This window comes from Zasmidium cellare (assembly GCF_010093935.1).
Source record: "Zasmidium cellare ATCC 36951 unplaced genomic scaffold M409scaffold_27, whole genome shotgun sequence".
Lineage (NCBI taxonomy): Eukaryota > Fungi > Ascomycota > Dothideomycetes > Mycosphaerellales > Mycosphaerellaceae > Zasmidium > Zasmidium cellare.
In genome coordinates this window covers 212,446-237,711 of record NW_022986971.1, presented here as the reverse complement: position 1 = coordinate 237,711, position 25,266 = coordinate 212,446, and the positions used below count along the sequence as shown (strand labels likewise).

At 51.9% G+C, this 25,266-nt stretch overlaps 11 protein-coding genes across 11 annotated transcripts; 7 read left to right on the top strand and 4 right to left on the bottom strand.

The window, feature by feature from the left end:
• Positions 1 to 451: 451 nt before the first annotated feature.
• Positions 452 to 3,593, bottom strand: M409DRAFT_56857 (uncharacterized protein; the record flags this gene model as incomplete). Its single annotated transcript, XM_033813422.1, has 3 exons — positions 452 to 847; positions 910 to 3,330; positions 3,384 to 3,593. The coding sequence occupies 3 exons, from the start codon at positions 3,591 to 3,593 to the stop codon at positions 452 to 454; spliced, it is 3,027 nt and encodes a 1,008-aa protein (XP_033665040.1).
• A 314-nt stretch (positions 3,594 to 3,907) lies between these two features.
• On the top strand, positions 3,908 to 4,871 carry M409DRAFT_56856 (uncharacterized protein; the record flags this gene model as incomplete). The annotated part of the gene is made up of 2 exons (XM_033813421.1): positions 3,908 to 3,967; positions 4,023 to 4,871. The coding sequence occupies 2 exons, from the start codon at positions 3,908 to 3,910 to the stop codon at positions 4,869 to 4,871; spliced, it is 909 nt and encodes a 302-aa protein (XP_033665039.1).
• Positions 4,872 to 6,070: 1,199 nt separating this feature from the next.
• M409DRAFT_56855 (uncharacterized protein) lies at positions 6,071 to 6,718 on the top strand (the record flags this gene model as incomplete). Its single annotated transcript, XM_033813420.1, has 1 exon — positions 6,071 to 6,718. The coding sequence occupies one exon, from the start codon at positions 6,071 to 6,073 to the stop codon at positions 6,716 to 6,718; it is 648 nt and encodes a 215-aa protein (XP_033665038.1).
• A 1,322-nt stretch (positions 6,719 to 8,040) lies between these two features.
• Positions 8,041 to 8,612, top strand: M409DRAFT_25494 (uncharacterized protein; the record flags this gene model as incomplete). The annotated part of the gene is made up of 3 exons (XM_033807719.1): positions 8,041 to 8,045; positions 8,099 to 8,446; positions 8,498 to 8,612. 3 exons carry the CDS (start codon positions 8,041 to 8,043, stop codon positions 8,610 to 8,612), a joined length of 468 nt encoding a protein of 155 aa, XP_033665037.1.
• Positions 8,613 to 9,019: 407 nt separating this feature from the next.
• M409DRAFT_25493 (uncharacterized protein) lies at positions 9,020 to 9,879 on the top strand (the record flags this gene model as incomplete). Its single annotated transcript, XM_033807718.1, has 3 exons — positions 9,020 to 9,134; positions 9,187 to 9,674; positions 9,733 to 9,879. The coding sequence occupies 3 exons, from the start codon at positions 9,020 to 9,022 to the stop codon at positions 9,877 to 9,879; spliced, it is 750 nt and encodes a 249-aa protein (XP_033665036.1).
• Positions 9,880 to 11,054: 1,175 nt separating this feature from the next.
• On the bottom strand, positions 11,055 to 12,142 carry M409DRAFT_25492 (uncharacterized protein; the record flags this gene model as incomplete). The annotated part of the gene is made up of 2 exons (XM_033807717.1): positions 11,055 to 11,917; positions 11,977 to 12,142. The coding sequence occupies 2 exons, from the start codon at positions 12,140 to 12,142 to the stop codon at positions 11,055 to 11,057; spliced, it is 1,029 nt and encodes a 342-aa protein (XP_033665035.1).
• Positions 12,143 to 13,518: 1,376 nt separating this feature from the next.
• M409DRAFT_25491 (uncharacterized protein) lies at positions 13,519 to 13,962 on the top strand (the record flags this gene model as incomplete). The annotated part of the gene is made up of 1 exon (XM_033807716.1): positions 13,519 to 13,962. One exon carries the CDS (start codon positions 13,519 to 13,521, stop codon positions 13,960 to 13,962), a length of 444 nt encoding a protein of 147 aa, XP_033665034.1.
• A 901-nt stretch (positions 13,963 to 14,863) lies between these two features.
• On the top strand, positions 14,864 to 16,289 carry M409DRAFT_56851 (uncharacterized protein; the record flags this gene model as incomplete). Its single annotated transcript, XM_033813419.1, has 3 exons — positions 14,864 to 15,429; positions 15,523 to 16,062; positions 16,127 to 16,289. The coding sequence occupies 3 exons, from the start codon at positions 14,864 to 14,866 to the stop codon at positions 16,287 to 16,289; spliced, it is 1,269 nt and encodes a 422-aa protein (XP_033665033.1).
• Positions 16,290 to 17,276: 987 nt separating this feature from the next.
• Positions 17,277 to 18,717, top strand: M409DRAFT_56850 (uncharacterized protein; the record flags this gene model as incomplete). Its single annotated transcript, XM_033813418.1, has 4 exons — positions 17,277 to 17,460; positions 17,689 to 17,812; positions 17,889 to 18,246; positions 18,310 to 18,717. The coding sequence occupies 4 exons, from the start codon at positions 17,277 to 17,279 to the stop codon at positions 18,715 to 18,717; spliced, it is 1,074 nt and encodes a 357-aa protein (XP_033665032.1).
• Positions 18,718 to 19,389: 672 nt separating this feature from the next.
• Positions 19,390 to 22,232, bottom strand: M409DRAFT_25489 (uncharacterized protein; the record flags this gene model as incomplete). Its single annotated transcript, XM_033807715.1, has 6 exons — positions 19,390 to 19,719; positions 19,775 to 19,891; positions 19,939 to 20,685; positions 21,341 to 21,569; positions 21,628 to 21,945; positions 22,006 to 22,232. 6 exons carry the CDS (start codon positions 22,230 to 22,232, stop codon positions 19,390 to 19,392), a joined length of 1,968 nt encoding a protein of 655 aa, XP_033665031.1.
• Positions 22,233 to 23,391: 1,159 nt separating this feature from the next.
• M409DRAFT_25488 (uncharacterized protein) lies at positions 23,392 to 24,868 on the bottom strand (the record flags this gene model as incomplete). Its single annotated transcript, XM_033807714.1, has 2 exons — positions 23,392 to 23,978; positions 24,031 to 24,868. 2 exons carry the CDS (start codon positions 24,866 to 24,868, stop codon positions 23,392 to 23,394), a joined length of 1,425 nt encoding a protein of 474 aa, XP_033665030.1.
• Positions 24,869 to 25,266: the final 398 nt, after the last annotated feature.

The following is a 25,266-nucleotide window of genomic DNA, read 5'->3' as shown; positions in this document are numbered from 1 at the left end:
AAGCGAGAGGAGTTGCGATTGATGATGATGGAACATGAAGCGCCTTCTACTTCTACATAGCGAGACCCCCAATTCAAACGACAGATCCGATCAAGAATGCTCAGAACCTCCCCATTCGTCCTGTTGTGAATCGAGGAAGTGAAGGAATTTGAGGATGTGCTATTTGGACTTGTTGGTAAAGGTACGAGAGACACGATTAAAACTGCCCTGATCCCATTCCTTCCTATCCACAGGAGAACAGGAAACGCCTCTCGCAAATGCCCAGCGTGTATCCAAAAGACTTCAAAAAGTCCTATGCTTAATCATCCAAGAAACGCCTCGCCTCGCCTTGCTCAACAACACATCGAAATTCTGTTCTTTCTTTTCCTTCTTTCTCGCGGCCGTTTCACTCATTCAAACCCAACAAAACCCATTCATCGCTGTGCAAAAACCATCGCCATGTCCTTGAACTTCAAGCATCCCCACCAAACCTCCCCACCGTAACCCTCTCCACCTTCCTCACATTCTGATCCCTCACCGTCAGCCCCTCCCAGTACAACTTCTCGCCCCCCTCATCCTCATCCAGCCGACCTAGCCCGGAATTCCCCACCCACTGCGTGACAACCTCGAGGACGAATTCGAGTTTCTGGGCGAGTTGGTTGGCTTTGACGAGGCGTTGGCGGACGCGGCCGCCGTCGAAGAGGAGCGAGGGGATGCTGTCCGCGAAGACTTGGCGGGAGGCGACGTGTGCGGGGAGGAGGTCGCCGGTGCGGGAGAGGTGCGTGGTGGCTTCGACGGAGAGGAGGGTTGCGGAGATGTGCGTGCCGGTGGGGGAGAGGACGAGTTTGGTGTGGTCGGGGAAGTGGATCTAGCAATCAATAATATTAGCAAGGTAAGGTAGGTGATGGTAGAAGAAGATTGAAAACTCACCTGTAAAGACCCATCCTTGAAAGCCCACACACCCACACATCCGATCCGCTGGTAGAACCGCACGAAGTTCTCTGGATCGCGAGATCCGGCGCCCGCAGACGCAGATTCCTCTCCATCAAGAGTCTGGCACATGTACCGTCCAAACTTCACCCACAGCACACTCAACGTCCGCCGTCTCTGAGCTTCCACCAACAAAGGACCCTCCTTGACACTTCCGAGGCCTTTGTACACTTTCCGCTTGATACATTCTGCGTCTTTGTCTTCGAAGAACTCTAGGGGGACCTGGTCGATGCCGGCGAAGTCTTTGTTCTGCCCGACCTTCTGTAACCATCGCTGGCCGTTGCGTACAAGGACGTGTGTGACGGGAGTCGGTGCTTGTTCAGGCTTCGCCGTGGCATTGATAATGCAGCCGACTGTGCCGTCCGAGAGAACGTATCCAATACCATGCTTGCGGCTGTAGTCGACCCATCTTGATACGAAGGGCAGGTTCTCGGAGATCTGCTGGTCGCGGTGCGTTGAAACGATCTTGTTCGTTGCTGATGGCTTGGACAGTGCAGACTTCAAGTTATCCCTGAACTCTGCTAGTCTCTCAAGAACAGTGTTGGGGTCAGTCTCTGAGATTGCTGGATCAAGATCGGGGGAGATCTTCTTCTGCGGCTGTGGCAAACGTCTGGCCATTTGCGGTGGTCGTGACAGGGTCAACGTTCCAGATGCTGAGGGCTTCGACTCCTTCTCCTGTTCAAGTTCTTGATCTGACAGTATCTCAATCACCTCAGCTGCAGGTGCCTTCTTCCGATACTTAAAGGGGAGTGCCTCTTTGAGTTCGTCCAGACTCGCGAGCGGTCCTTGGACATCAACCGGCGACTGAGCGCGACCTTTGGCTATCTTCGCTGCGGCCGGGACGGCCGGTCCTTCTGGTGCGGCATCCACTGGAGATATTGGACGTTCTTTGACCGGTCTCACGCCTCGTGGTCGCCGTGCTAGACTTGCATCAGCCGCCCGCTTGGTGGTACCAGTTCGTTGAGGCTTCTGAAGATCCAAATCTGCACCCTCCGAGTACTGTCTTGTAGGCGCCGTTCGATATGCTGAGGTTGACGAGCCATTCGTCTCTTTGAGAGCCGCGCTTGCTTCTGGCGCACTCTTAGCCGTCACTGGTGCAGGTCTGAGTCTTGATACTCTCAGCGTTCCAGAAGACGAAGGACCGGACGAGTTGTCGCTTGCGACCTTGACTGATTCTGAATTCGCCGTCTCCTCGCTAATTGTCCTCGCAGCTCGTCGGACAGTCCCTGACCTCGCAGCACGCGAAGGCGCTCGCGGTGGTGGCATCATCTCGGCGTCTTTCGCAGCGTTCCGGGCCTCTGCAACACGGGGGCGCGTTGAGGATACTTCATTGTGCGATATCTCTTTCAAACCACGCATTGACGCCTCCGTCCGTGCCGGTTCCAGTGGTGGACTGGCCGCTCGAGGTCCATCAAAGTCACTGACTGTCGAAATGTAGACCGTATCATGAGGAATTGGCATGGTTGGTGAGCGGCCCGCCTGCGCCTCCTTAGCCATGTCATGGACAATACTGCGCACTTTGCGGCCACTGTTGAGAGGGAAACATTTCCCCTCTTCGTACTCTCCAACCCCAGATTCCTTGCAGAGGCTGTACCAAGTCTCGCTATATCCCTTTCGTATCGTCTCAGCGGAAGGTATCGGCACATCTGGCCAGACTGGAGGCTTCTCCTTTGCAGTTTCAGGTATCCGCTCCGGGACGTAGGCAACCCTGAAGAACTGATGGCTGACAATCATGTCTGGTAGCGGTCGTTGCTCTTCCGGTACAAGTAGACTTGATACCAAATCCCTCAGGTCGGCGCTCTGATTCGTCGTCGCGCTCAGCTCTGGCCATGTGTATGTCCCTGATCGCAATTTCTTGTAGATCTCCTCTTTTGTGCTCGCATGGAACGGCGCCTTGCCCACTGCCAGAGTGTATGCAATGACCCCAATAGCCCAGAGATCCACCTTCTCATCGTGACCCTTACCCTTTTCCAAGATCTCAGGTGCGAGATAGTTGGGTGTTCCACACATAGTTGTCCGTCTCCTAACTTCCATCTCCCGCTCTGTTACCAGCAGTGCCGCCAATCCAAAGTCGCCCACCTTCACGTTCATGTTGTGGTCCAGGAAAAGGTTGCCCGTCTTGAGATCGCGATGTACGATGTGTCTGTGGTGGAGGTATTTGACCGCGCCGCATACTTGGATGACCAGTCTCCGGATCTCTGGCAGAGTAAGATACCTCCTCTTCTTGAGCATGTCGGCAAGCGAGCCATTGGAGCAGAGTTCGAGGACGACATAAGTACTCGTCTGGAAGGAGAATGCTCGGTAAAAGGTAACAATGTTCGGGTGTGTGAGTTTGCTGTGTATTTGAAGCTCGGTCACAAACTAGGATCGGTCAGTTTGACATGAACCAATGCTGGCTTGAATTGAATGCCCACCTTCTGCTCGAGCTTCTTGGGCTCCATCTGCGATTTTACAATCTTCAAGGCGACAATCTGCCCGGTCGGTCTGTTGCTGTCGTATCGCTCGGCTCGATGGCAGATGGCGAACCCGCCTTTGCCCAGAGCACTGCCGGTAACATAGCTGATGCCGCTGGCTTCGGTAACGACGGGCGGAGGAGGGTCGGCGTGGATGGAGGAGGAAGACATGGCGGCGGGGCGTCTTCGATTGTCACCGGACTCGTCGTGGCGAGGACATGCGATTCAAGACTGCGGCGAAACACTCGTTGGGTTTAGGACGGGCTGGATGATGTCGGCAGACGTGAAGTTCTGTTTAGTGTTTGGTTGCCACGAGCAACGCCCAAAGTGGGGCTACGAAGTTCCGATCTCCGACCTCTTCGACCTCAGCTTAACGGATGGGAAGACGAAAGACGTCAAAGTCTTCAATTGAATACTGCAATTAAAATGTACTGAGTTCTCAAACGGGTCGGAGCACCCAGAACGGCTCCTGACCAGACTCCAGCATGTCTTTGACCTTCAAACTCCTCTCGCTGGTCATCCGAACGGCTGCCAAACCCATCGGAGTACGGTCTCTTGGCTGCAGCACATGTAACGTACGTCGGCTCACACACATTCCAGAACTACATCAAAAGGCAAGCCAAAGAGCACGATGGCTTCCGTCGCTTCGCCGTCGCCCAGGCACAGCGTGTCCATCGAATCGACATGCGCATGCGGTTAGGCATCCTCCACGACCCCGAAGCCCAGCAACGAATGCACGATCGGCAGAAGAAGGCTGCGGACGAGAAGAAGCGACAGCAGGAAACACCGACAGTGAGAACGGAGGAAGAGCAGAAGAAGTACGATGAGCAGAAAGCAAAGGACGAGGCGGACGGAAAGAAAGAGGAAGAGAAGCCGCAGAAAGTCAAGATCCGACCACTCTCCGAGGCCAGAGCAATAGAATTGGGCGCCAATTTCTTCTCAGAAGCATTCATTTTTGCTGTTGCGGTGGGGATACTTCTCGCAGAGACGTGGCGCAGCCGCAAGAAGGAGTCGTCACAACGAAACGATGTTGCGGAGCGGTTGGAACAGCTGGAGACTGAAGTGGAGAGTTTGAGAGCGAAGCTGGATCCTGACTTGGAGACATTGCACGACTTGAGTGAGAGAATCAAGGCGGCGAAGAAGGCCAGGCAGAGCGCAAGCTGGTACAATCCATTGACGTGGGGGAGGCGGGACGCGGAAGATACGGCCATCATGGAGGAGGAACATGATATTGGCAAGCAGACGAAGGACGAAGAAGCCATCGTGCCGATAAGGAAGGCCAAAGCGATTGCGGAGCAGGGTGCCGGGAGCGAGAAGGAAAAGAAAGCAAAAGAAGCGATGGTAGAGCAGGCTCGAGAGGCGGAGAAGGGGTCTCAGGAGAAGACCAAAGGAGACGCGAAACCTCCTACTCGGGTCGACTCGGTGACGGCGTCGACGAAGGAAAGATGATGTATAGTATAACTCTCCACTTGTTCATACCAAATGATACCCCACTACTTTGAAGAGTGTAACCTCTCCCCTAAGCTCCATCTAGGCCGACGATCAAGCAACCCAAGGGCGAGCACCGGCAGCTTTTTTCCAATTAGTCAGTACTTCGTCGCAACATTTACGCTGATACGAAATGGAAAGCCATAAGATATCCAACATCCTGGAGGTTGGCGTGAACAGCATCAAAAAGCCCGCACGGCGACAGGAACCCCAAGAACGATCCACGGCCCCAACGACTCTCGGCGCGAACTCGCAAGAAGCATGGAGAGCAAAACACAAAGAAAGTGAAGTAATATAACCCCCTTCAAATCTTCCTCCATCAGTCCACACCTAACCTAAAATTAGAGAGGCGGTGGTGGGAGCTAACATAAATCTTCTGAATAGGCACGAATGGCGCAGTCGGAGAGCGTCTCGAATCGATTTCGAATTTCGGCGGAAAACAAAACGAACGGAACGGTGAACAAACGGGACGGCGGTGGAAAAGTAAAATCATTAAGTTGGTTTTCTCTAGAATCCTGAAAGATGGAGTCTAGTTCTTTTGGAATTTTTTTTTGGTCTTGGGTTGGTTGCGGTCCCGGGTTCGATTCGTGGTCACGGATGGTTTTGTTCTTTGGCTTGTTGTGTTGGCTTGAGCATTATTCGCCGTGTCTCGAACTAACATCACTGAAACGTTTTGGTCTGAGCGAACTCTGCACGCAGATGATTCGATTGGATTGTATTCTCGGGCGAGTTGAATCAGGGCGGCGACAGTGCTAATATTCTTGCAGGCGCGAAGGAAAGATCTGTGTTGAGGATACCCATCGCTCCTTCCACTTTGGACCACACACACACCCCCTCGTTCTTCCAACTTTCAACATCCACGACGCCGCACAGCCACGCAACAATCGATCAACATCCGGTCGGACATGATGTTCTGCACATCGCTACGCAGGAGAAAGTCGGTCGCGTCGATCGTTAATTCACTGACTTCACCCGCGTCGCTTGGTCTACGCGGTCAGTTGAAACACACTTGCCATATCACCACGAATGCTGACACCATCTCAGAGAATGATTTGAAGACGCACGACATCGCGCTCTCTCTGACCTCCCACGTCGATCCCACCACTGGTAACTCACGCGCGACACGCGTCCTTAGGGTCCTACTCCTCTCGCCTTCAGCCATGTCTGAGGCGAACTTGACACCTACTATCGAGCGCATCCGCCGATTCGCGGCGCTGACCGGCGGAAAGGATCTTGTCATGGTGTTTTTGCTCTATCCGGGCTACAGCACGAGCGAGGAGGTGTCAAACGATGGCATGGTGGCATACGCAAGACTCCAAGCTGAGATGATGAACCATACCGAGATACCTTCAATCCCGATACTGCCCCTGCCGAAGCTGGACGGGCTTGCCAATATACTCAAGAGTCATCAGATTGCTTGGAGTACCCCACAAGCAACAAACAAGAAGCCATCAAGAGCAACTCCATTCGATCTCCTCCGCCAGTGCAGCAACCATCCACCCATGAGCGAAGCTGCAGCATTCCTGCTGACTGACCTCTTTTCGAATCTACGCGAGATCGCTGACGCGTGCACCAATGCATCGCCAGACTTCGCTTCAAGCTCACCAATAGCTGGGATGAATGACAAAACTGGGACTATACAAGCAATGGATGAGGCCTATGAGATGGACGGCACCTTCCCAGCAAACAATACGCAAGCGACCGATGATGGTAGCGCTCATGGCAAGCTGGAGTTCTTCCGCGATCTACAAGGAGATGCGCAGTATCGCGATTTAGTGGAATTTTGGACTGTGGAGTATCCTGTGTGAACAAAGGGACAAAGATGAGGGCGTCTGGATCAAGATTTGACCTGACCTGATCTGACCGGGGTACCAAGATGTCGCTGAGATGGATCTTGCTTGTCGAGATGTTAGAGGGCGTGAGTCACGCTCGGCTGATCGTCACTTAGATATGAAGAGGTTTCACGACAGCCTTATCCCCATCTCCAATCAACTGACGATCGCCATGCCCTTATTCCCTCCACTCGTGACCGGCATCTGGGACCAGCTTCGCACGTCCTCCAGTAGATATGCTCAAGATGTACACACCGCTCCATTGGCATCCGAACAACGAACCCATGAGATGCAAACGATTCCCTCTTCTCACGATGCTCACAAAATCCCACGATGACTTCACCAAGAAGCCCGCAAGAGTTTGCAGAAGAGGAATCACGAGCAGAGTCACGGGCATAACATCGAGAATGTTCTGCTCAAGTCAAGGGTATATCGCACGTTCTTTCGTGGCCATTGAAAGCGGTCTGGGATTGTTCTTCCTCCGGCGCTTAGTGATGTGGTTGCGAGTGAGAGGTCGAGGCCGAATAGTATGAGTTCGCCTATATGCTGAAGGATATTTTTGACGAAGTTCAAGAGGTTGATGAAAACAGAATGCAGTCTGAAAAGAATACAAGACTGCTCATTTCTGGTGTTTTCTTTCATACACCTCTCCACCATTCTCGAAGACATCATAGCTATGTTAATTTGCATACTTACAGCAGGACGCATAGTGGAATAAGGGGCTGAGAAAAAGCCAAATGCTAGTTGTGGCGGTGATACTCTTTCCACACGCTTTGCTCTTGCAGCACCCACTACGCAATGAACGAATGGCACAGAGACAGATGTCTCCCAGGAGACATCTCCCACATCCCATAGAGACTTCAAGCCGGCAGGTTGAGCTAATCGAATCACTGGGCCAACAACACATCTCCATAGCATTATTTTACCTGCTGTCCCATGGCAGCAATACACATTCTTGAGAACGAAGCCCATGGCTCGATCAGGTATAAAATCCCTTGCGCAATCAACCAGGCTGCAGCTCAGAATGGAATGGACGATATTCATCCTTCGATCAGGTAGCCCGAGAGATGGAATGATGCTTGCCTGCATTGTTGCCTTGACAGGCATGGGATCGTCAACTATAAGACTTGGTCAGTAGATAACCGCTGGGCTAATGCTCCAACACCAGTTGTAGACGTCGAACGGAAACGCCCTCCTTCTAGCTCTTGGTGCACTTTCGAGACCTATTTCATCTCCAGCGACCATCCAAAAGCCGTCGACACCCAGGCTCGCCATCGTCAACGATCCACCTCGTCAAAATGGGGTATGGGCATAAAGGATTCAAAGATCGAAACCAAGACTGACTCTGCTGCGTAGCTACACACACTACTGGAAAATTCCCGGCTGCCACACAGCCGCATGGCAAAGAGCCTGGGTGCAGCTGGTCGCGGATACCCACCATATGATCGAAACGGCAGGCATCGAGCTCTGCGGCAACTATCTCGTCGAGAACGACCGGCATGAAGACTTGATTCCACCGCTCGTGAGCGTGGAAGAGGGTATTGCAATCAACGGCATCGAAGACGACGGACACGAACTCTTCGAAATGTCAAGGGGCATTCCCAGGTTTCAGTGCTGCAAGACTGCGCGCAAGCCTTACGATGTGGTGGTCTGCTGCGTTTTGCTGAGGGCGTGGATGCTTGCTCCGGGGTGTATCGAGGTCTCGTAAGTCTGTTATTTCGCATTCTGGAGTTGTGGTGGTCTGAACGTGGGCAGGTCCGACGGTCGGTGGGACGATGAGCTGGAGTGGATGCGAGCTCGTGAGTTGTATGTTCGAGTCTGGCCTGGAGATATTATTGTGCGTCCGCCAGAGATCGAGGAGGGATGTTAGGATTAGACTTGGATCGGCTTGGGTCGTCAAGGGGCGGGAATTGCATTCATCAGGGTAAAGGGCGTCTGTTTTGTTGTCTTGGACTCATGATTTGATCAGATATCTATAGTCAGGTGTCGGCCTTCCTTTCATCATGATATCAAGCCCTAATACTGTGTAGACCAGCCAACGACAATTGCGTGAAGTTGTGGGAACGTGAAGGGAAGGGAGCAACGACGGGCAAAGAGGAGAGGTCGGACAACATTTGGGCTGCGGCAAATCAGGCAGCTCGCTAACTCATTTCGTAAAAATGTCACGTGACTTGGGCTGACGATTCGATTAAGACGCGCCGCAAGTCGCGTCAGCTCGGTGAACCCTTGCGCTTTCCCGGCCCACATCGACTCCCACCACGCCTTCTTGCCTTTGCAATGGCCGAACAAGACCAAACCCCAGCGCCCGAACACGACGCCCCCAGCCTTCCAGCATCGCCTCTACCCAAACGTACCAAATACACTGAAGCGGCCCCAAATCTCAGCGTTGCTTGTGAGAGTCCACACAACACCCCAAACACAAACACACATTGACCTTCTCTCAGCGATCCTCAACGACGATCAACCCACGCCAACGCCCGACCACACGTCTCTACCTCCTCAACCCACCACAATGTCCAACCACACCACTCTCCTGTCAATGGCCCCGGACCCCTTCCCATCAATTCCACCCATGTCCGTCGAGCCCCCACCACCAGCTCTTCAAGTCAAGCTCCTCTCCGACACCGCCAAACCTCCCAGTCGAGGATCCGCACATGCCGCTGGCTACGATCTCTACGCATCGAAGGAGGCCACGGTCCCAGCAAGAGGCAAGGTGCTGGTGGACACCGATATCAGCATTGCCGTCCCAGCAGGCACATACGGCAGAGTCGCACCGAGGAGTGGACTGGCGAGCAAGCACAGCATCGACACGGGAGCGGGTGTCATTGATGCCGATTATCGAGGCCCTGTGAAGGTGCTGCTGTTCAACTTCAGTGATGCGGACTTCAAGGTTGCCGTGGGCGAGCGGGTTGCGCAGCTGATCGTGGAGAGGGTGAGCATATGGAATACCCGTCTTGTCTTGCACCTGTTGGCTAATAACGTTCTTCAAGATCTACACCCCAGAAGTGCTTGTCGTCGACAAGCTCGAGGACACCGTCCGCGGCGCTGGCGGATTCGGCTCGACTGGCGGCTTTGGTGGCACGCTTCCTGGTCTCAATGGGCTTGCCTCTGCCGCGCCTGGTGCACCACCGGCATAAGCGCCTCTTACGATGCCTCTTACGATTCATTCCGAATTGACGATTGACGGCGCAAAGGGGATGCCAAGCTTCAACGGGCTGTACTGACGTGGGATACGGCGTTACGGGATAGGATTCTCTACCTTTACACAGTTGCAAAGATAGCTGGATCGATTCGACGCTGCAGTCAGTATCTTAGGACATTGGAACATAGTGTAACATTCCTGCCGCAGAGCGAGGCTTGCAGCTTGAAAAGGAACTTGAATATGCACAACATCTCCAAACAAATGCGACCCGAGTCGCACCAACACCCTCAAGACCCTCTCACCACGAGTCTGGCCCCATAGTCACAGTCACACACGCCCGCCCCCTCATCTTGTGTCCTCCCCAACAATCCCACCCAACAATCCCACTCCCTGCAGCATGTAAGCCCAGAACGCCCTCACACATACTACAACGCAACATTCGTATCCCTCACGCTCGCACATACCAGCATCTACACACATACTCACCCTCACACATGGGTAACATCTTCGCCTCGATCAAAACCTCTCTGACTCGCCACCTGCGCCCGCAAGACGACAGCACCCGTACCCGCGACAGGCAAGAGGAAGAAATCGCCGAGCTGAGACATCAACTCCCAGCAGATTCCCCTTTTTCAGTCGACTCAGTAAGAGGTTTCGGTGGGAGGAGAGGGGGCCACGGTGGTTGGTTTATTCGAGACGGCCGAGTTTGGGGAGTAGTTTGATGGTGTTGGAGAGGATTGAGGGGGGAGGGGAAGGGGAGGGAGAGGAGGGGGGTATGAAGGGTGTGTTGGGTTGATGTAGGGGAAGGAGATTGGATATCTGTGGGCGAGAGGATTGAAACAGGTCTGGCGAACTGGCATGTGTCGACCACCTCCTCATACGCCGCGGTCCTCTCTCATGGTCCATCTCAGGCGTACCGTCACTCCTCGCCTACACGTTGTCCTGTAACCGCATCGTCTGCCGCGGCCGTTTCGTTCCCTCTCTCATGGCATTGCGCATATGCCTCGCTGGAGGAAGTGGACTTGGTGGGCGGTTCACCCCTCCATGCTCGTTGAGATATCGCAAAGTCGAGCTGAATACGACGAAAGAGGATGCTGGTCTCGGTGATCTGTACATCTAGTTCTCCTAGCTCTTATGTCTACACATACTATACACCCCTCCCTCTCCATCTCACTTCTTAACCAGCTGCGCCCTCTTCCCCTTCTGCCCCTGCGTCTTAGGCGCCGCAGCCACCGGCTTCGGAAGCAAACTCCTCACCTTCCCCAACAACTTCCTCCCATCACCCGCCAAATACGACCCATTCAACAGCACCATCCTGGCAACATCGTTCAGCACAGGCTGCTTCGCGAACTTCTCCCCACCCAGCAGATCCCGGCGATCATACTGTCCTCTGACCAGCTTATTCACGATATGCTCTTTGAAGTCTTTCTTCATGCCGTTGCCCTTTGTGTGCCATCGATGGGGCTCCGCGGAGGGGTGGTGAGGGAAGGACGTGGCTTTTATGCGGTCGTGGATGACGCCTTCGAAGTTGGAGCCGGCGATGGTGGAGGCGCCGGCGCCGGCGTGGAGGAGGTCGTGGTGCTTGTGCATGGTGGGTTTGATGGGGGTGGGTTTTGGCTGGAGTGCGTTGTTTCTGAGGTCGTCATCCTCGAACTCCTCCTCTTCTGAAGATCTGCCAGACCTCCTCACCCATTCCCGATGATGTCCGGGGTTCGCATCGAGCCCTCCCATCATATCTTGCTCCGTCCGTAGAGCTCTCCCGGCCCCTTGTGCGTTCGGCCCTTCTCTTCCCGCAGATATGTTCTCGCCCATTCGCTGCTCCGGACCTCCCATCTCACCGGGTGTCTCGAGAAATCCAGCATCACTACCAGGAGCCGCTGGCGGCGCATGGAAAGCACCAGTCGCACTACCAGGCCCTGTCGACTCGCCGGTGCTGGCACTCGAGGTGGAAGGAGGAGGTCCTTTCTGAAGCATGGCGATTTCGCTGGAGATTCGAGCGGAGCGCTGTTGGCGGGTTTCGCCTCGTTTGGATGCTGCGAAGTACCATATCAGCGATCCAAACAACAGTATCAAGGTCCTTCGAAGGCCATACCATTCTTCGAAGGTCCAGTAGCATTACTCTTGCTGCTAGACTCAACCTCTCCCCTTCTCACGGACGCGTGAAAACACCGCGCACATTGCCCACTGCGGAGCCATTGATTTCGGAGGAGCTGACGCTCCGTTGAGCTCAGTGCTGACAGCGAGCGTTTCGAGAACATGTTGTGGTGCCAATGGTTTTGGAGTTGAGGTTGCGGACTTGAGACGGACTTCGGCGAAGTTCAAAGCGCCAAGACTTCGACTACCCTGTTGGGAATCGGGTCACGTGAGAGTACCCTGAAATGGAATGTTAATCGGAAGTGAATGAAATGCGACGTAAACTCGCCACAGAAAAGCAGTATTATGTGAGGACCGTCGAAGTCCTCGATATGATCTTCTCTGTCTTGCAGAATACCAAGCACAGTCTTGTACGAGCACACGTTCCCAATGTCCGCGGATCGTGAATGTGTCCGCGTTTTTCTTTTCGCGCATTGAACGGAGCGACGCAATACATCACAAACGCGAGCTGAGCACGGTGGAGCAGTTACGTCGCTAAGAAACAGCAAAAGCCGCTCCAGTGCTTCGGGGGCTTTCCATAGTGATGTCGATTCTTGGTTCTCTCATATGTCGTTGGTTCCGCGAGATGTTTCTATGAGCATACCGGAACACCGGCGTACGAGGGTTGCAAGAGTCAGCCTTAGGCGATGCTGGCTATCGCAAATTGAGCACAAGCCGGCAGCAAGACAGATCAAAGGGGTCAATTCATCACCAGGCAAGGTTCGGTATGCTGGAAAAAGGCATACCTATAGCGTTGGCGAACATTAAAACATCTTCGCGTATCAAGACAGCTTCGAGTAGGAACGGAGACGATAACCTCGATTGCTGGAATCATTTCGAACGATGCTGCTCTGCTTATGTTTTTTAATATCATTGTGCCGTGCGCCCATACGAGCTTGGTCATTTGAATGTCCTTTGAGCAGTGCTCTGGAAGCCACATCTAAAACGAGCAACTTGCACAGCCAGAGTTCGGTCTTGGCTAGTGCTTCCTGCCTATACCGACAGTCAGCACATGCACTTCCAGTTCTCAACTGCTGGCACACAATGACCACCGCGGAGCCTCCATGGAGCCTGATGGACGCTTGGAGCTTGAACATACATCTCACATTCTGTGCATCTCACGGTTATTTGTCAGCAACTCCCGTAATACGACATTGGATCAATGTGTCAGCTGTTTCGATAATGCCCTATATATGATCACTGCCACTGTCTCTTCTGCGCCGAGAGGAAGCTCTATGGCGCAACAAGAGCCTAAAACCTTTGAGAACACGCTCGTGCTAAAAGCTTGGACAGATCCCTCGTTTCGAGAGGAGCTGGAGCGAGACGCCGTTTCAGTGTTACGTTCTCTGAACGTCACAGTCCCCGAGGGCGTTAAGGTGGTGGTACGAACACAGCGGCCAGACACACTTTACTACATGATTCCACCTCTAGCCAAAAGGGGCGACGACTTGAGCGAACCAATCAACCAAACTGATCTCTGGAAAAGCGGCGATCTATTTCTATGGATTCTTCCGGAGGCCCTCAAGGTCACCCTGCTACAGATGCGACAGGCGTTCCGCAAAACAGCGCAAGCGTAGGCACGGAGTCGGCAGATATCTTTGTGGACCACTACCGTCGACTTCGCAAAGATCCCGGCCTGCGTGAGAGACTCATTGCAGACCCGGTGGAAGGCCTGAAAGAGCATTTCGGTGTTGCACCGGACGACAGGAAGTGTCGGATCGAGGTAATACCACAGGATCCAGACACCATCGTGATCTTGCTTCCAGCGATACCGACGGAGCAGAATTCCTCTTCTGAACTCGAAGCAAAGGCTGAAGCTGCAAGCAGCAGAATCTACGATATACTGTTCAACCGTTCTGGCGTCGGCGGCTTCTTCATTCCTTCGACTGACATGACTTGGGTTCTGCGTGATTTCAGGTCGAAGGTTGCGGCAAAGTTCTTCTAGCATGGGGATACACGTGCTATGTTGCCTTTAGGCCCACATGGATAACAATCGACGTTTAAATGTTATCTGAAGAGCGTTTCGAGGGAGAGCATTTGATGATTGGAAATAGACAGCCTACCACAGCGCTACAGGAGGAATGTTGTAAATGCCCTTTCCGGCGTTTGACGTAGCCTTGCCAAGTATTTGAGTAGAAAAAAGTATCACTCCATGCATGCCTACCCATAGCCTGCTGGTACTTGGTACCAATGGCCCATGCTTGGGCAAAAAAGGGCGGTTCCAGGCACGGCCGTAAGGCACAATATCGTCGCAGAGGTACCCTCTTTGTTCCGGTCAAAGTGGAATGTATGGATCTGCTGTCTCTCCCATTCTCCGCCAGCGACTACGCTGCCAATTGCACTTAAGCTAATTAGATTGGCTAGGGGTATTGGGGATGAATGTTCTACTTTGAGCGGAACACCAAGGGTAGCTTCAGGATGACGCTGAACGATTGCAACAGTGTCCGATTGCGAACAAGGTAGGACAATGAGGTTGATGACCCCGACATGAAAGCTCGCAGCTTCGCAAAAGCATCAGGCTTTGGGGCTAGTAATTTCTGTACCACTATTGCTTCTAGGGCTGATAATAACTGATTATGAGCTTTGTATTGGTTGTAGTGCCTCGGTTCTGTTCTTCGACTAGAATAGGAACGGCTTCAACCCTTTTCTTTCCCTCCTAAACGAACGGACAAAGCTGCCCGTTTCTTCGATGGCTGTGTGCGAACCCAAACGAGCGAATTTATGCTGGACATCCTTACGTATTTGCACGGCGTCTCCTCCTTATTCCCACTTCTCAACTCTACATAACATACTTGTCTTAGCAACACGAGGTATCTTTGTCTCAAGATTCGACTTCTTCTCGAACAATGGAGCACCTGGAGATTCCTGTGGAATTCCAATCTAAGCTTCGTCGCCGACTAATCCATCAGGACGGACGGACGGACGCCGCAATCATTGACGCCCTACACAGTCATTTCCCTGTGGACTCCGAGAAGAATATATGGGGCTTCTGGCACTCCGGGATTCTATCAATGCCAAGTCATTGGCAACGCAATGTCGCACAATGGGTCCGCTTGAACAAATCCGACGGCTGGACTGTACGCATCTTAGACAACTGCCCAGAGTCGCCAAACTATGCCCTCAATTTCATTCCCGCCGAGATGCTACCCCAGTGTTTCATCGATCGCACCGTGGACGGCAAATACGTTGGCCAGCACTCAGCTGACTTTGTACGAGGGGCATGCATTTACCAGCATGGAGGCGTGTATATGGATGTAGGAATTCTTCCAATCCTTCCCGTCGACCAGATTTGTTGGAATCAACTCGTGGATCCCACGACACCGTATGAAGTGTCGACTGTGTTGTCTCATGGAACACTTCCTGTCAACTTCTTTCTTGCGGGGAGGCAGGGTGACAAGTTCATCAAGAGGCTGTGAGTGAAGTGTCTTGATTTTTGATCTCAGCCTGGTCATGCAGTACGAGGCTGAGGCGACAGTTTTGGGAGCGGTGACTGACCTCAGACCAGCAACGATATGTTTTTATACATTTGGAAGGGTCGCACGAATTGTACTGGGGTCTCTCAGCATCCGCTTTTGGCGCCGACGCTGATTGACCCTAACACGGGCAAGTTCATCGAGTTTCCTCCTGGCATTGCCGATCTTGCCGATGGAGTCAGGATGCCAGATTTAGTTGACTATAGCATGCAAATGTTCTGCTGGTCTCAGCTGGCGTGCACCAAGGATCTGAATTCCGGCTTTGACGGAGTCGAATACTGGACTGAGAAGACCCTGCTTTTCCCTCGAGTAGCTGAAGCGCATCGACGCGAGGAGATTGTGAATTGGGATGGTCCGCGCTTCTTCAAGCTTCTGTGCCTGCGTCGGCACGAAGAGGCCAGACTAGAAAGTCCAGATGACTGGAAGTCCGCGCACGATCTGGTCTGGTCGATCCTCGCCGATTCCGCCATGGTGAAGATCTTCAAGGCTGCGCAATTATTCACTTCCGTCACCCTTGGAATGATGATGGAACGTCCTGAGAACGTTGAATTGGATAATGTCTCTGGAACGTGGTGGGAGTTGCTGCGATACGGGTGCTTATACTTTGAGCAGACTAGGCTGAACATACGGCATCAGCCAGGACCGGCTCCGAGTCTTGTACTCACATGAACTTAAAGGCGCTCCTGGCAGAGTCTTGGAAGTGGTGAACTTCACTGGATACGTACAGGCACAGGACGCAGCACTAATCAACACGAAACATCTTGAATCAGTGTCCGCAACAAGCAAGCAAGCAGCTTGATGGATGTAAATTATATGATTGATAGGTAAGGTGACGATTGATTGATGACTGCTTGTTGTTATCGCATGATTGATTGATAATTGACTGCTTAATCTCGGATATCTCGGATATCTCGGATAGCAAATCTCTTGGCGTACTTACTATCACTTGCTATGTATATATCATACTGCGCTTAGTCATCTCTATATCACGCTTTTAAGGGTTGTTAGGGTTAAATATTCTTGTGGAATTTGGGGGCAGTAAGGTCGTTGTGCTGTATTAAATGTTTGATTGACTAATAAGCTAAATTCCTTCATGTTTGATGGCCTACAGCGTACTTGCTTAATTGGTAAATCAAGGATATTGTTCAAGCAAGCAGTCAAATATCTAGTGGTTGCTTGCTTGTTGCGGACACTGTCTTGAATCTTGTTTGTGCAAGCTACAGCGGATGATCTTTGTTCTCTTGTATGTTTTTCAATTGAGACTGCAGATCGCGGGCCAAGGATTCAGAGACGTCCAATACCCTCGGTGTTCTGCTTAACGTTGAACATACATCCCTGTTACTCCTACGGCCTCTAAGTAGCTTAGAGTGTAATTAGCAGCGCTGTCTCTAACGAAAAGGCAGAGAGATATTAGCTCGTTACGTTCCACTTTGAGCGGAACGAGAAGGGTAGATCATCTCAGTAGGATACGGAAGGCTCTGAGCCCCTGAACAAAAATTTTATGGGACCTCTTGTAGGGCAGATATGTCTGCGACATCTTCTACCAGATCCCAGTAGGAGGATCAGACAGGAAGCGAAGGATCACAAAGTATCATCCTCACATGCCATACCTAAAAGGGACCATTATGCGCTCTCAATCCTTTCAATACGGGCCCGAAAATGAACGACAAGTAGAAAAGCCTCTGCTCTAATCCATCTTTCCTGAGATTTTTACCTATGTGTCGGCTCACCTACTAAATAGTTCATTGACGTAAAGCTAATATACAAGCGACATCAGACGAACGACATGGCCACGACCGCAGCCAGCCTTCGCAAGCTGGCGGAAAATCCCCCAAGCAATGCCGCCGAGCGTCGAGCGCTATATGACGCAGCCAAAGCGGTGATGTTTGCTGTGGAGGCTCCAATTGATACTGAGCATCGATTGTTCTTCGTGGCAAGTAGCTCAGGATCGAGGGTTGAACCATACTATTGTATTACCTGAGTCTAATCATCGGCCCGCCGAGTCTAGGGTGCAGCATATGCAGCAGCAACATCAGCATCCAACTTGCACGTTTTCGAAACCCTTGCCGCAGAACCAAGCAAATTTTGGGAAGTTGGCGAACTGGCAAAGGCTTGCGGCGCGGACTCAGCCTTATTGCGTAAGCCGACATTGATCCTCGCGAAGATATTGAACGTTGAATAACACGTCGGTCGTGCAGACAGATTGCTGAGATATGTCGCTGCCATTGGCCTTGTCAAAGAAGTATCGGAAGGGACATTTGCAGCCTCGAATTTAACTGCAACAGCAGCCACCAAATCTTTTAAGTTGGGCTTGGACTTCCAGTGAGGCTCACCTCATCAACTATGCCCTGGCATGGTTTCCTTCTTTTCTAATACTCACTGACCCTGAACGAAACAGTGAGGGAAGCAAGAACCTTCTAACCCTACCCAAATACCTCTCAGAGACCGGCTACCGCAATCCTACCGATCCCAACACATCACTCTTTGCCAAAATACATGGCGCGGGCATCATGGATCTCCTTCAGCAGAATCCGGAAAGGGCCGCAACCGTCTTCGAGTACATGGCGGAGCACAGGAAGCACCTTCCTACGTGGATGAACGATGCCGTGTCCACGAAAGACTTTGAAATGTCAGACATTGACCACAATTCCAACCGGATTATGATGGTAGACGTGGGAGGGGGCAGTGGCCATCAGTGTTTCGCTCTGCGAGCTGCGTTCCCGCAGTTGAGAGGAAAGATGGTAGTGCAGGACATTGTAGGTGCTGAAAGATGGATTCCACGCACATATCTCCGACTTTCACTTACCACTATGTCCCAGACTGTCATGGTTGACATGATCGACAAAGAGGAAGCCTCAGCCATCGACCTCGAGCCCATGGCCCACGATTTCTTCACGCCTCAACCTGTCAAGCATGCTAAAGTATACTACATGCGCAATGTGTTACACGACTGGTCGAACGAGCCCGCGGCTAAGATCCTCCAGCAGCTTCGTCCTGCAATGACGGCTGACTCGGTGGTTGTGATCGACGAAATAGTGATACCGCCGACAGGTGCCAACCACAAGCTACTCCACTATGATTTTGCAATGATGTCCACAGCGTCGTCCATGGAACGGACGGAGAAGCAATGGCGTGCTCTAGTTGAGAGCTGTGGGATGAAGCTGCGAGATATTTGGGTCTATGATGAGGACATGCAGTGGGCGTTGATTGTGGCTGTTCCAAACTGATCTGCAGTTTGTCCCTGTAATGTGCCTTTCATAGTAGTTTACGTTGCTGTTGACAAGAATCAAGCTATGAAGACCGATACTTGTTGCATTGTGACCACTCAGTCAGAACACTCCGCGATAGGATTGCCCCTGAGCGGTGCATTTCACTGTCCTCTGTAAAGGACATAATGCACCATTCATCCCCGAGACTTGCCAGCCGTCCGAGCAGTCCGAGAAAAGATTGCGAGAGTGGTCGAGAAGATGACTCCAGGGAAACCGTGCGCGAGGCACAATATTACTTGGAAGGCGTCTAAGCGATTATAGGGGCGATAGTGAGAAAGGTCACTACCGTTGACTTTCGAGAGAGAACTGCATTCTGCTCTATCCAAGACAGTCCTTCGATCGTCGTATCATGGGCTAGATCTGAGCGTGGGTAGTGGTGGAATCCTGAATCAGACGCAAAGAAACATCTATCCCTATTTGTCGCAAGCCGTTTAAGCCATCAGAGATGCGATTGTGGACGTAGTCTCTCTCTCAAGACTGTACCCTCTGTACCACTCTCCAACTCGTACAAAACGTCGACACAGCCTTCACATCCTCATCTTTGATCATCTCCATCACATTTTCCATCTGCTTATCTAGGGTCTCCTCATCCACATCCGCAAACTCCACGTTCACCATCCGACGATAGCTTCAGCCTTGCTGTGATAACAAGCTTGCCATAACCTCCAACGCCCAAGGTTTTGCAGTCGTGATATCGTACGGCAGGATATGGTCCCACTTGTGCTTCATCTTTGCACGGAGTTTCTCAACATTGAGCTCCACACCTGGTTTGACGCCCGTTGCGAGTAGTCCAACCTCGTAGCTGGAGTCAATAATGGACTGACAGCGTGGTCTACGAATTTGGTCGTATGCCTTCAGTGCTGCAGTGATCTCCTCCCGCTTGCTGATTCGTGCTAGAAGTGCGGACAGTATCACAGCGTCCTCAGCAGACTGCGCTCCACCGGAGCCTTGCCACGGAGTCTGATTAGGGGCAAAACGTCAGCAGACTGGAGAATCATGAGATATAGCTTCATACCGGAGCGTGGGCAGCATCCCCCACGATTGCAACACGGCCTTTGAAATAAGTCGACGTCGTAGGATGATGGAACATGCAGAACGGAGAGACACCAGGTGGAGCACTCTTGTAGAGCAACTAAAAGAAGGGTCAGAACAGGGAGTCCTGGGTGCGTCGTAGCTCACCTTAGCCAAGTTGTGAATCATCTCCGAATCATTCTCAAAATGCTTGTTGAACTTCTCCTCTGTCATCTCTACTTCCCACGCGGTCTTATCAAACCCTTCTTCCATGCGTGCTCCACAGGCTCCCCAAATGGAGGTCTTATCGTTGGTCCAGCCAACCAGAGTGAAGTGTCCATGACCAGTAAACACCTGCTGTCGAGGCTTGTCGAGATACCAATCACCGAGAATAGCTCTGGCCTCTTCCATCGGGACAAGCACAAAGTAGAACCACCACCCGGCACCAACAGCTTTACTGCTAGGTTCATCCTCTCCAAGCACATACTTGCGGACAGAGCTATGAATTCCATCGGTGCCAAAGACAATATCGAACTTCTCTTCTGTGCCGTCTTCGAAATAGATGGTATAGGAATCGTCCTCAGACTGCTTGATCTCGATCATGCGTTTAGCCGTGTGCATGCATGACTCGGGAACAGTCTTCAAGATCTCACTTAGAAACGGCGCCCTTGCAACGCTCTTGACAAGAATTTCCCCGGGCGGACTGGATTGCGTGTGAAATATCTCGCCAGAATCCGCACCCGAAGATATGAAGGCGCGCAAGTCGTTTTCTTCGACCGCTCCGGCACGATCTAAGCACTGCAAAAGCTCCGGGTCGATGTCCTGCAATGCTTTTAGAGCATTTGTGGCAATACCAATTGCTGCACCCTCTTCCTTGAATGCAGGTCGGGATTCGAAGATGTCGACTTTGAGATGCTTCAGGGGCAGTAAGCTACGGAGGAGAATAGCTCCAGCAAGACCTCCGCCGAGTATGGCGACTCGAAGTTGGGACACGATAGCAAGCGCGTTTTTCGTCGTCCCTGCCCGAATGAGTGCGAAGATCCCACAGAATGTCCGTGTCGTTGGGCACAAAATGCACAAGCTGTTCTCGAAATCTTTGGTCAGCTGGCTTTTTTATACCTTATGCAGAGAGTATTGGTAGATAAGCCAAGTTCGTCAAAAGAGCCTAATGGGGCTGTAGGACTGCCATCCTGTCACAGAAATCCCGGTAGGGCTTCGACACAGAAGCCGAGAGGATTCTGCACGCGATGATCAATGTCCGCGGATCGATTCGTATTCGGTAGTGTGACAGCACGGGTTGAACACCTGTCGTCATGAGTCTGAGACCTTGATTAGTTCTTGTTATTTTCCTCAGGGTCGATTCAAAATGCTCTATATCGGCTACAGCATCTTGCATCCACCAAGCGCCATCTAAACGTCGCATTCTATGCTAGGCTAATGCATTCTCAGGAGCCAAGTGATTTATTTCTCCCTCTCATCTCAATTCCAAGACCCTCTCATCGTTATAGTCACCATCCGATCCTCGTTCCTCGGTGCTACCCGTCAGAGGTCGTGTTTAATCTCTCTTTACATTGTATGAGTCGGCCGAAGCAACATCGCTCGAAACATAGCTTGGCGGTTCCTTGCCGTCAGAAGTGCTCGCACAGAACATCTCTGTATCAAGTGTCTCCGCGACAAGTGAAGTCGAAATGGAGTTCGTCGACGACGAGTCCTTCGGCACCAATGGCACACTCGCCTGCTTGTGGTCTCTCTTGTCGACCACCACCGCCCTCAAACCGACCGAGAAGTACACAACGTATCTGTGAGCACTCATCAGCAACAAACTTATTCGAGGGATGGTGTCGACTCCAGACTCACAAACAAAACACGGCAATGACAGAATAGGGCGTATACCACGCCGTCGTGTACGTATCAAATGATCCATCGTTCCAGCCAAGGGCTGGCGCAAATACGTTTGGACAAATCCCTCCGCCAGAGGTCATGATGCTCTCGCCCGGATATGTCCACACACAACCCCCTTCAAGCGACATCTGAATAATCCAAAGCATACAAGCCAGAGTCGCCGAACTCGCTATCCACGTCGGGGACAGACGCTTCTTGAACATCAGTATCGCCTCAAAGAGGCTCCACCCCGAAAGTACGAAAGGCATGGTACACCAGAAGAAGACTAGAGCACTGTTCATTGTGACGCATCAGCTTGAATTACCTTCGCTGGATATACAAGTGCGAACTTACGCTCTGGCTTTGGCCTTGTTTCGAGTTGGAGACGAAATGTATCCGGCAGTATAGTACGCATCGCTTGGGACCAACGTCGAGCAAATGTAGATCCCCAAAGCAAGCTCACCGAGACAGGCGAGCATGATGGCGGTGATTGAGCCCAGAAATACACGGTAGTGCCTTATGACATAGTATGTTCGGGCGCGCATGGGAGCCTTGTTGTCGTCTGGTATCATGTGGTCCATCGTTGAGTCGTTGGTTCAATGAAGGTATAGCGCACACATGCCCAGCAGTGGTTAGAGAGAGCGGTGAACTAAAATAGTCCAGAATCAGGCAACAGTAAAGCAGCGATCGTTGAAACTCGTGCTATGCATCAACCGCCTTCCTCCGAGATATGGGCACAAAGCTCCACGCTACTATGTCGTATCTTTTCCCTGCAGCTTCAGCCGAAGGTATCTGGACTGCTCTTTTTCTCTTAGCGCCTACAAGAGCTCTGCTTGATACGGGTCGACAATGTCAAATACTATCTCATCAATCTGCTATTCGTCTGTCACGATGTCTACTTGTCGTATGCTTGCCTTTAGACCGGTCGTCTGCTATTCGAGCTTCGAACCGCTCGTAGGCTACATTAGCAGCCTTAACATCTGCCTCTCAGCATACTCTCTAGATAATAGAGAGACAACGCGTGAATGATCTCAAGATTTTGACCGCAATATTATTGGAGCACAACATGAGCAGACGTGTGAGCTAGCAGAAGCAGGGCTAGATCGCGGCTAGATCCTACAAGAAATGAATTCTGTCATTCGCACACGTGTTCCTATCTACGGCCGAGGAAGCACGAATACAGTATGGCAATCGTCGCTCACAGTGGCTAGCGAAGGCGGCAAGCAAATTCACGAATCGGGCTCTTCGAGACATGGTATCATGTTACGATGGCTTGGTAGAGTATAAGTAGAGGTCTGAATGCCTTGGTCGTACTTAAAAATCGGGGGATGACTCGATCGCTTAACATTGCTGCGATTCTTCAAAGATTGATCCTGCTCCTTCGATGCTCCCCATCTGTGTCAGAGTCCAAGAGTTCAATCGGATCTTTCTTCATCTCCACGTCAAATGAGATGCTTCTCTCCAGATCCATCGAGTTCCGTTGCCTGTTCAGCAATTACATGTCGTGCCATCGCCCAATGCTTTCATTGTTCGCCAAGCCAGGCTACGCCGGGGTTAGCGTTCGGCTACGACAAGGCTTTACACTCGGCACTCCTGTATCTGCGGCCTCGATAGATCTCAGCAAAAGAATTCCAACGTACTAAGTGCATCTTGAAGAGGCTTGTGACGTGGATACAAATAACGTCCTACGCCTGTCTGCATCAAAAACTTGTCTCAACAAAGGAAGAGGCCTCTCCTTCCTCAACTCTCCTCGCTGGCCTTCCGCTCCGCATCCAACTCATTGAATTTGCGCACCACTTGCAAAGTCGCAAAATAGCTAAATGGCAATGCGACGAACCACAGCGCAAGGTTGATCGCTGCTGTGGCTATCAGAACAGTTGGCACAGCCTGAACGCCAAAGCCAACAGCAACTCCCGCTGTCTCAATTCCTCGCAATAGGGAGCTGTACCTGATTTGATCTCCTGGAGAGTCTGACAGATTACTGATGCACCAGTATATGTAGTTCTCCACCATTCCCAGGCTGATGCGCTGGAACATGTATAGTCCGAAACCACGGCCAAAGGAGCTCTGATGAGACCAATCCAGCACAGGCTTCGAGAATCGATATTCGTTCTGGATGACCATGGCCCATATCCATGTTGCACTGTTTATCGCCGCAATCAGGAGGAATGTTAGAACCGCCCGAGTCTGCCTCTTCTTGGCCCAAGGCAGATCGACCAAGCTACCGCCGAGCCAGGTTGCCAGAGACCCTACAACGGCGGACATGAAGCTGCCGAGAGCTCGTGATCGAACGGTGAAGTACGTGGCGAGGAACGTTCCCGGGTAGGCTTTGAATGATCAGCTTGATATAAGATGTGAGGAACTCTTTACAGATCGTACCTTGCATCCACCCAAAGTACCAGAAAAGGGGTACAAGCAAGAGAATGGATTTGCTTATTGCCAGTCGACCCATCTCTTTCGCTTCCACTTTCCAGTTGATCCCTCTTGGAGCCTCAATTCTAGACCCATCGTCACGGACCACTTTCTCGGGGTTTGACAAGAAAAGACCGGAGAAGAATCCAAGACACTGCAAAGCGATGAAGACCAGATACGTCACGTATCCGACCTTTCCCTTGTGGTCGACTTTGGCATTCAGTCCTAGAGAGATTGCACCCCCTATGATGTTACCAAAGTTCCGGAATGTGAACCACGTGGCGATATATCGACCCCGTTTATGTGGCTCTGGATAGCCTGTGGCAATAGCACCTTCGACGCTCCAGAAGAACCCAGCACTCAGACCGCATGCCACTGCACCCACATAGACGAACCATATGGTTCCGAAGCGATTGTTGCAGTAAAGCCCCGCTGCATAGAGAGGATAGCCCAGCGATCCGATTGCTAAAGTCCAACGAAATCCGATAAAGTTCGTCAGCCAAGGGCCTAGGAAGCACGTCACTGTCATAAAGCCGTAGAGAATGGCGTTGGCGGCGTTGACCAAGTTGGGACTTTGTGAGCCTCCAACACCAAGACCATTCATGGCTGACCAGATCCCAGGAGCTGTGAAGGCACATACACCAACGACTAAGATCTGGAAGAGCGTTGTGCGGTAGAAGAGAGTTCGAGTCCATGGCGCCGCTTTACGCCACTTTGGCGGAATTTTGTCTTTGGGGGCATCTGATCCCAGTTCTGAGTCTCCAATGGTGGTCTCGTCTTTGGTAGCAACCTGTGGGGTCGCCATTTTGTCAAGCGCTCAGTTTCGGATGGAAACCGAAATGGAATAGACTGGCAATGGGTTTCCCGGCTCTTTGGCACAGTTATGTAGTCCTGCAAACTCACTCCATATTGTCCTAATCTAATGCGAGGGAACTGCTCTTCTTATTCGCCAAGTGCCCTGAGCCTAACGTGACAATCCTGCTAAGCACGCAAGAAGAAGCTAGCGCCCTGATCGGTATAGAGAGACACGAGAACGCACACTCGGAGATAGGCCAACAAGCTGGCCTACGGCGAGCTCATGCATTGCCGACGAACTTTCTCTCCATTGACTGCCGTAGCGTTCCGTGCCTTCGGTATTGTCTCAACATGAAATCCCAAGAGCAAGCATTTGAAGGCGTGTCGACGTACCGGAGACCCTTCAAT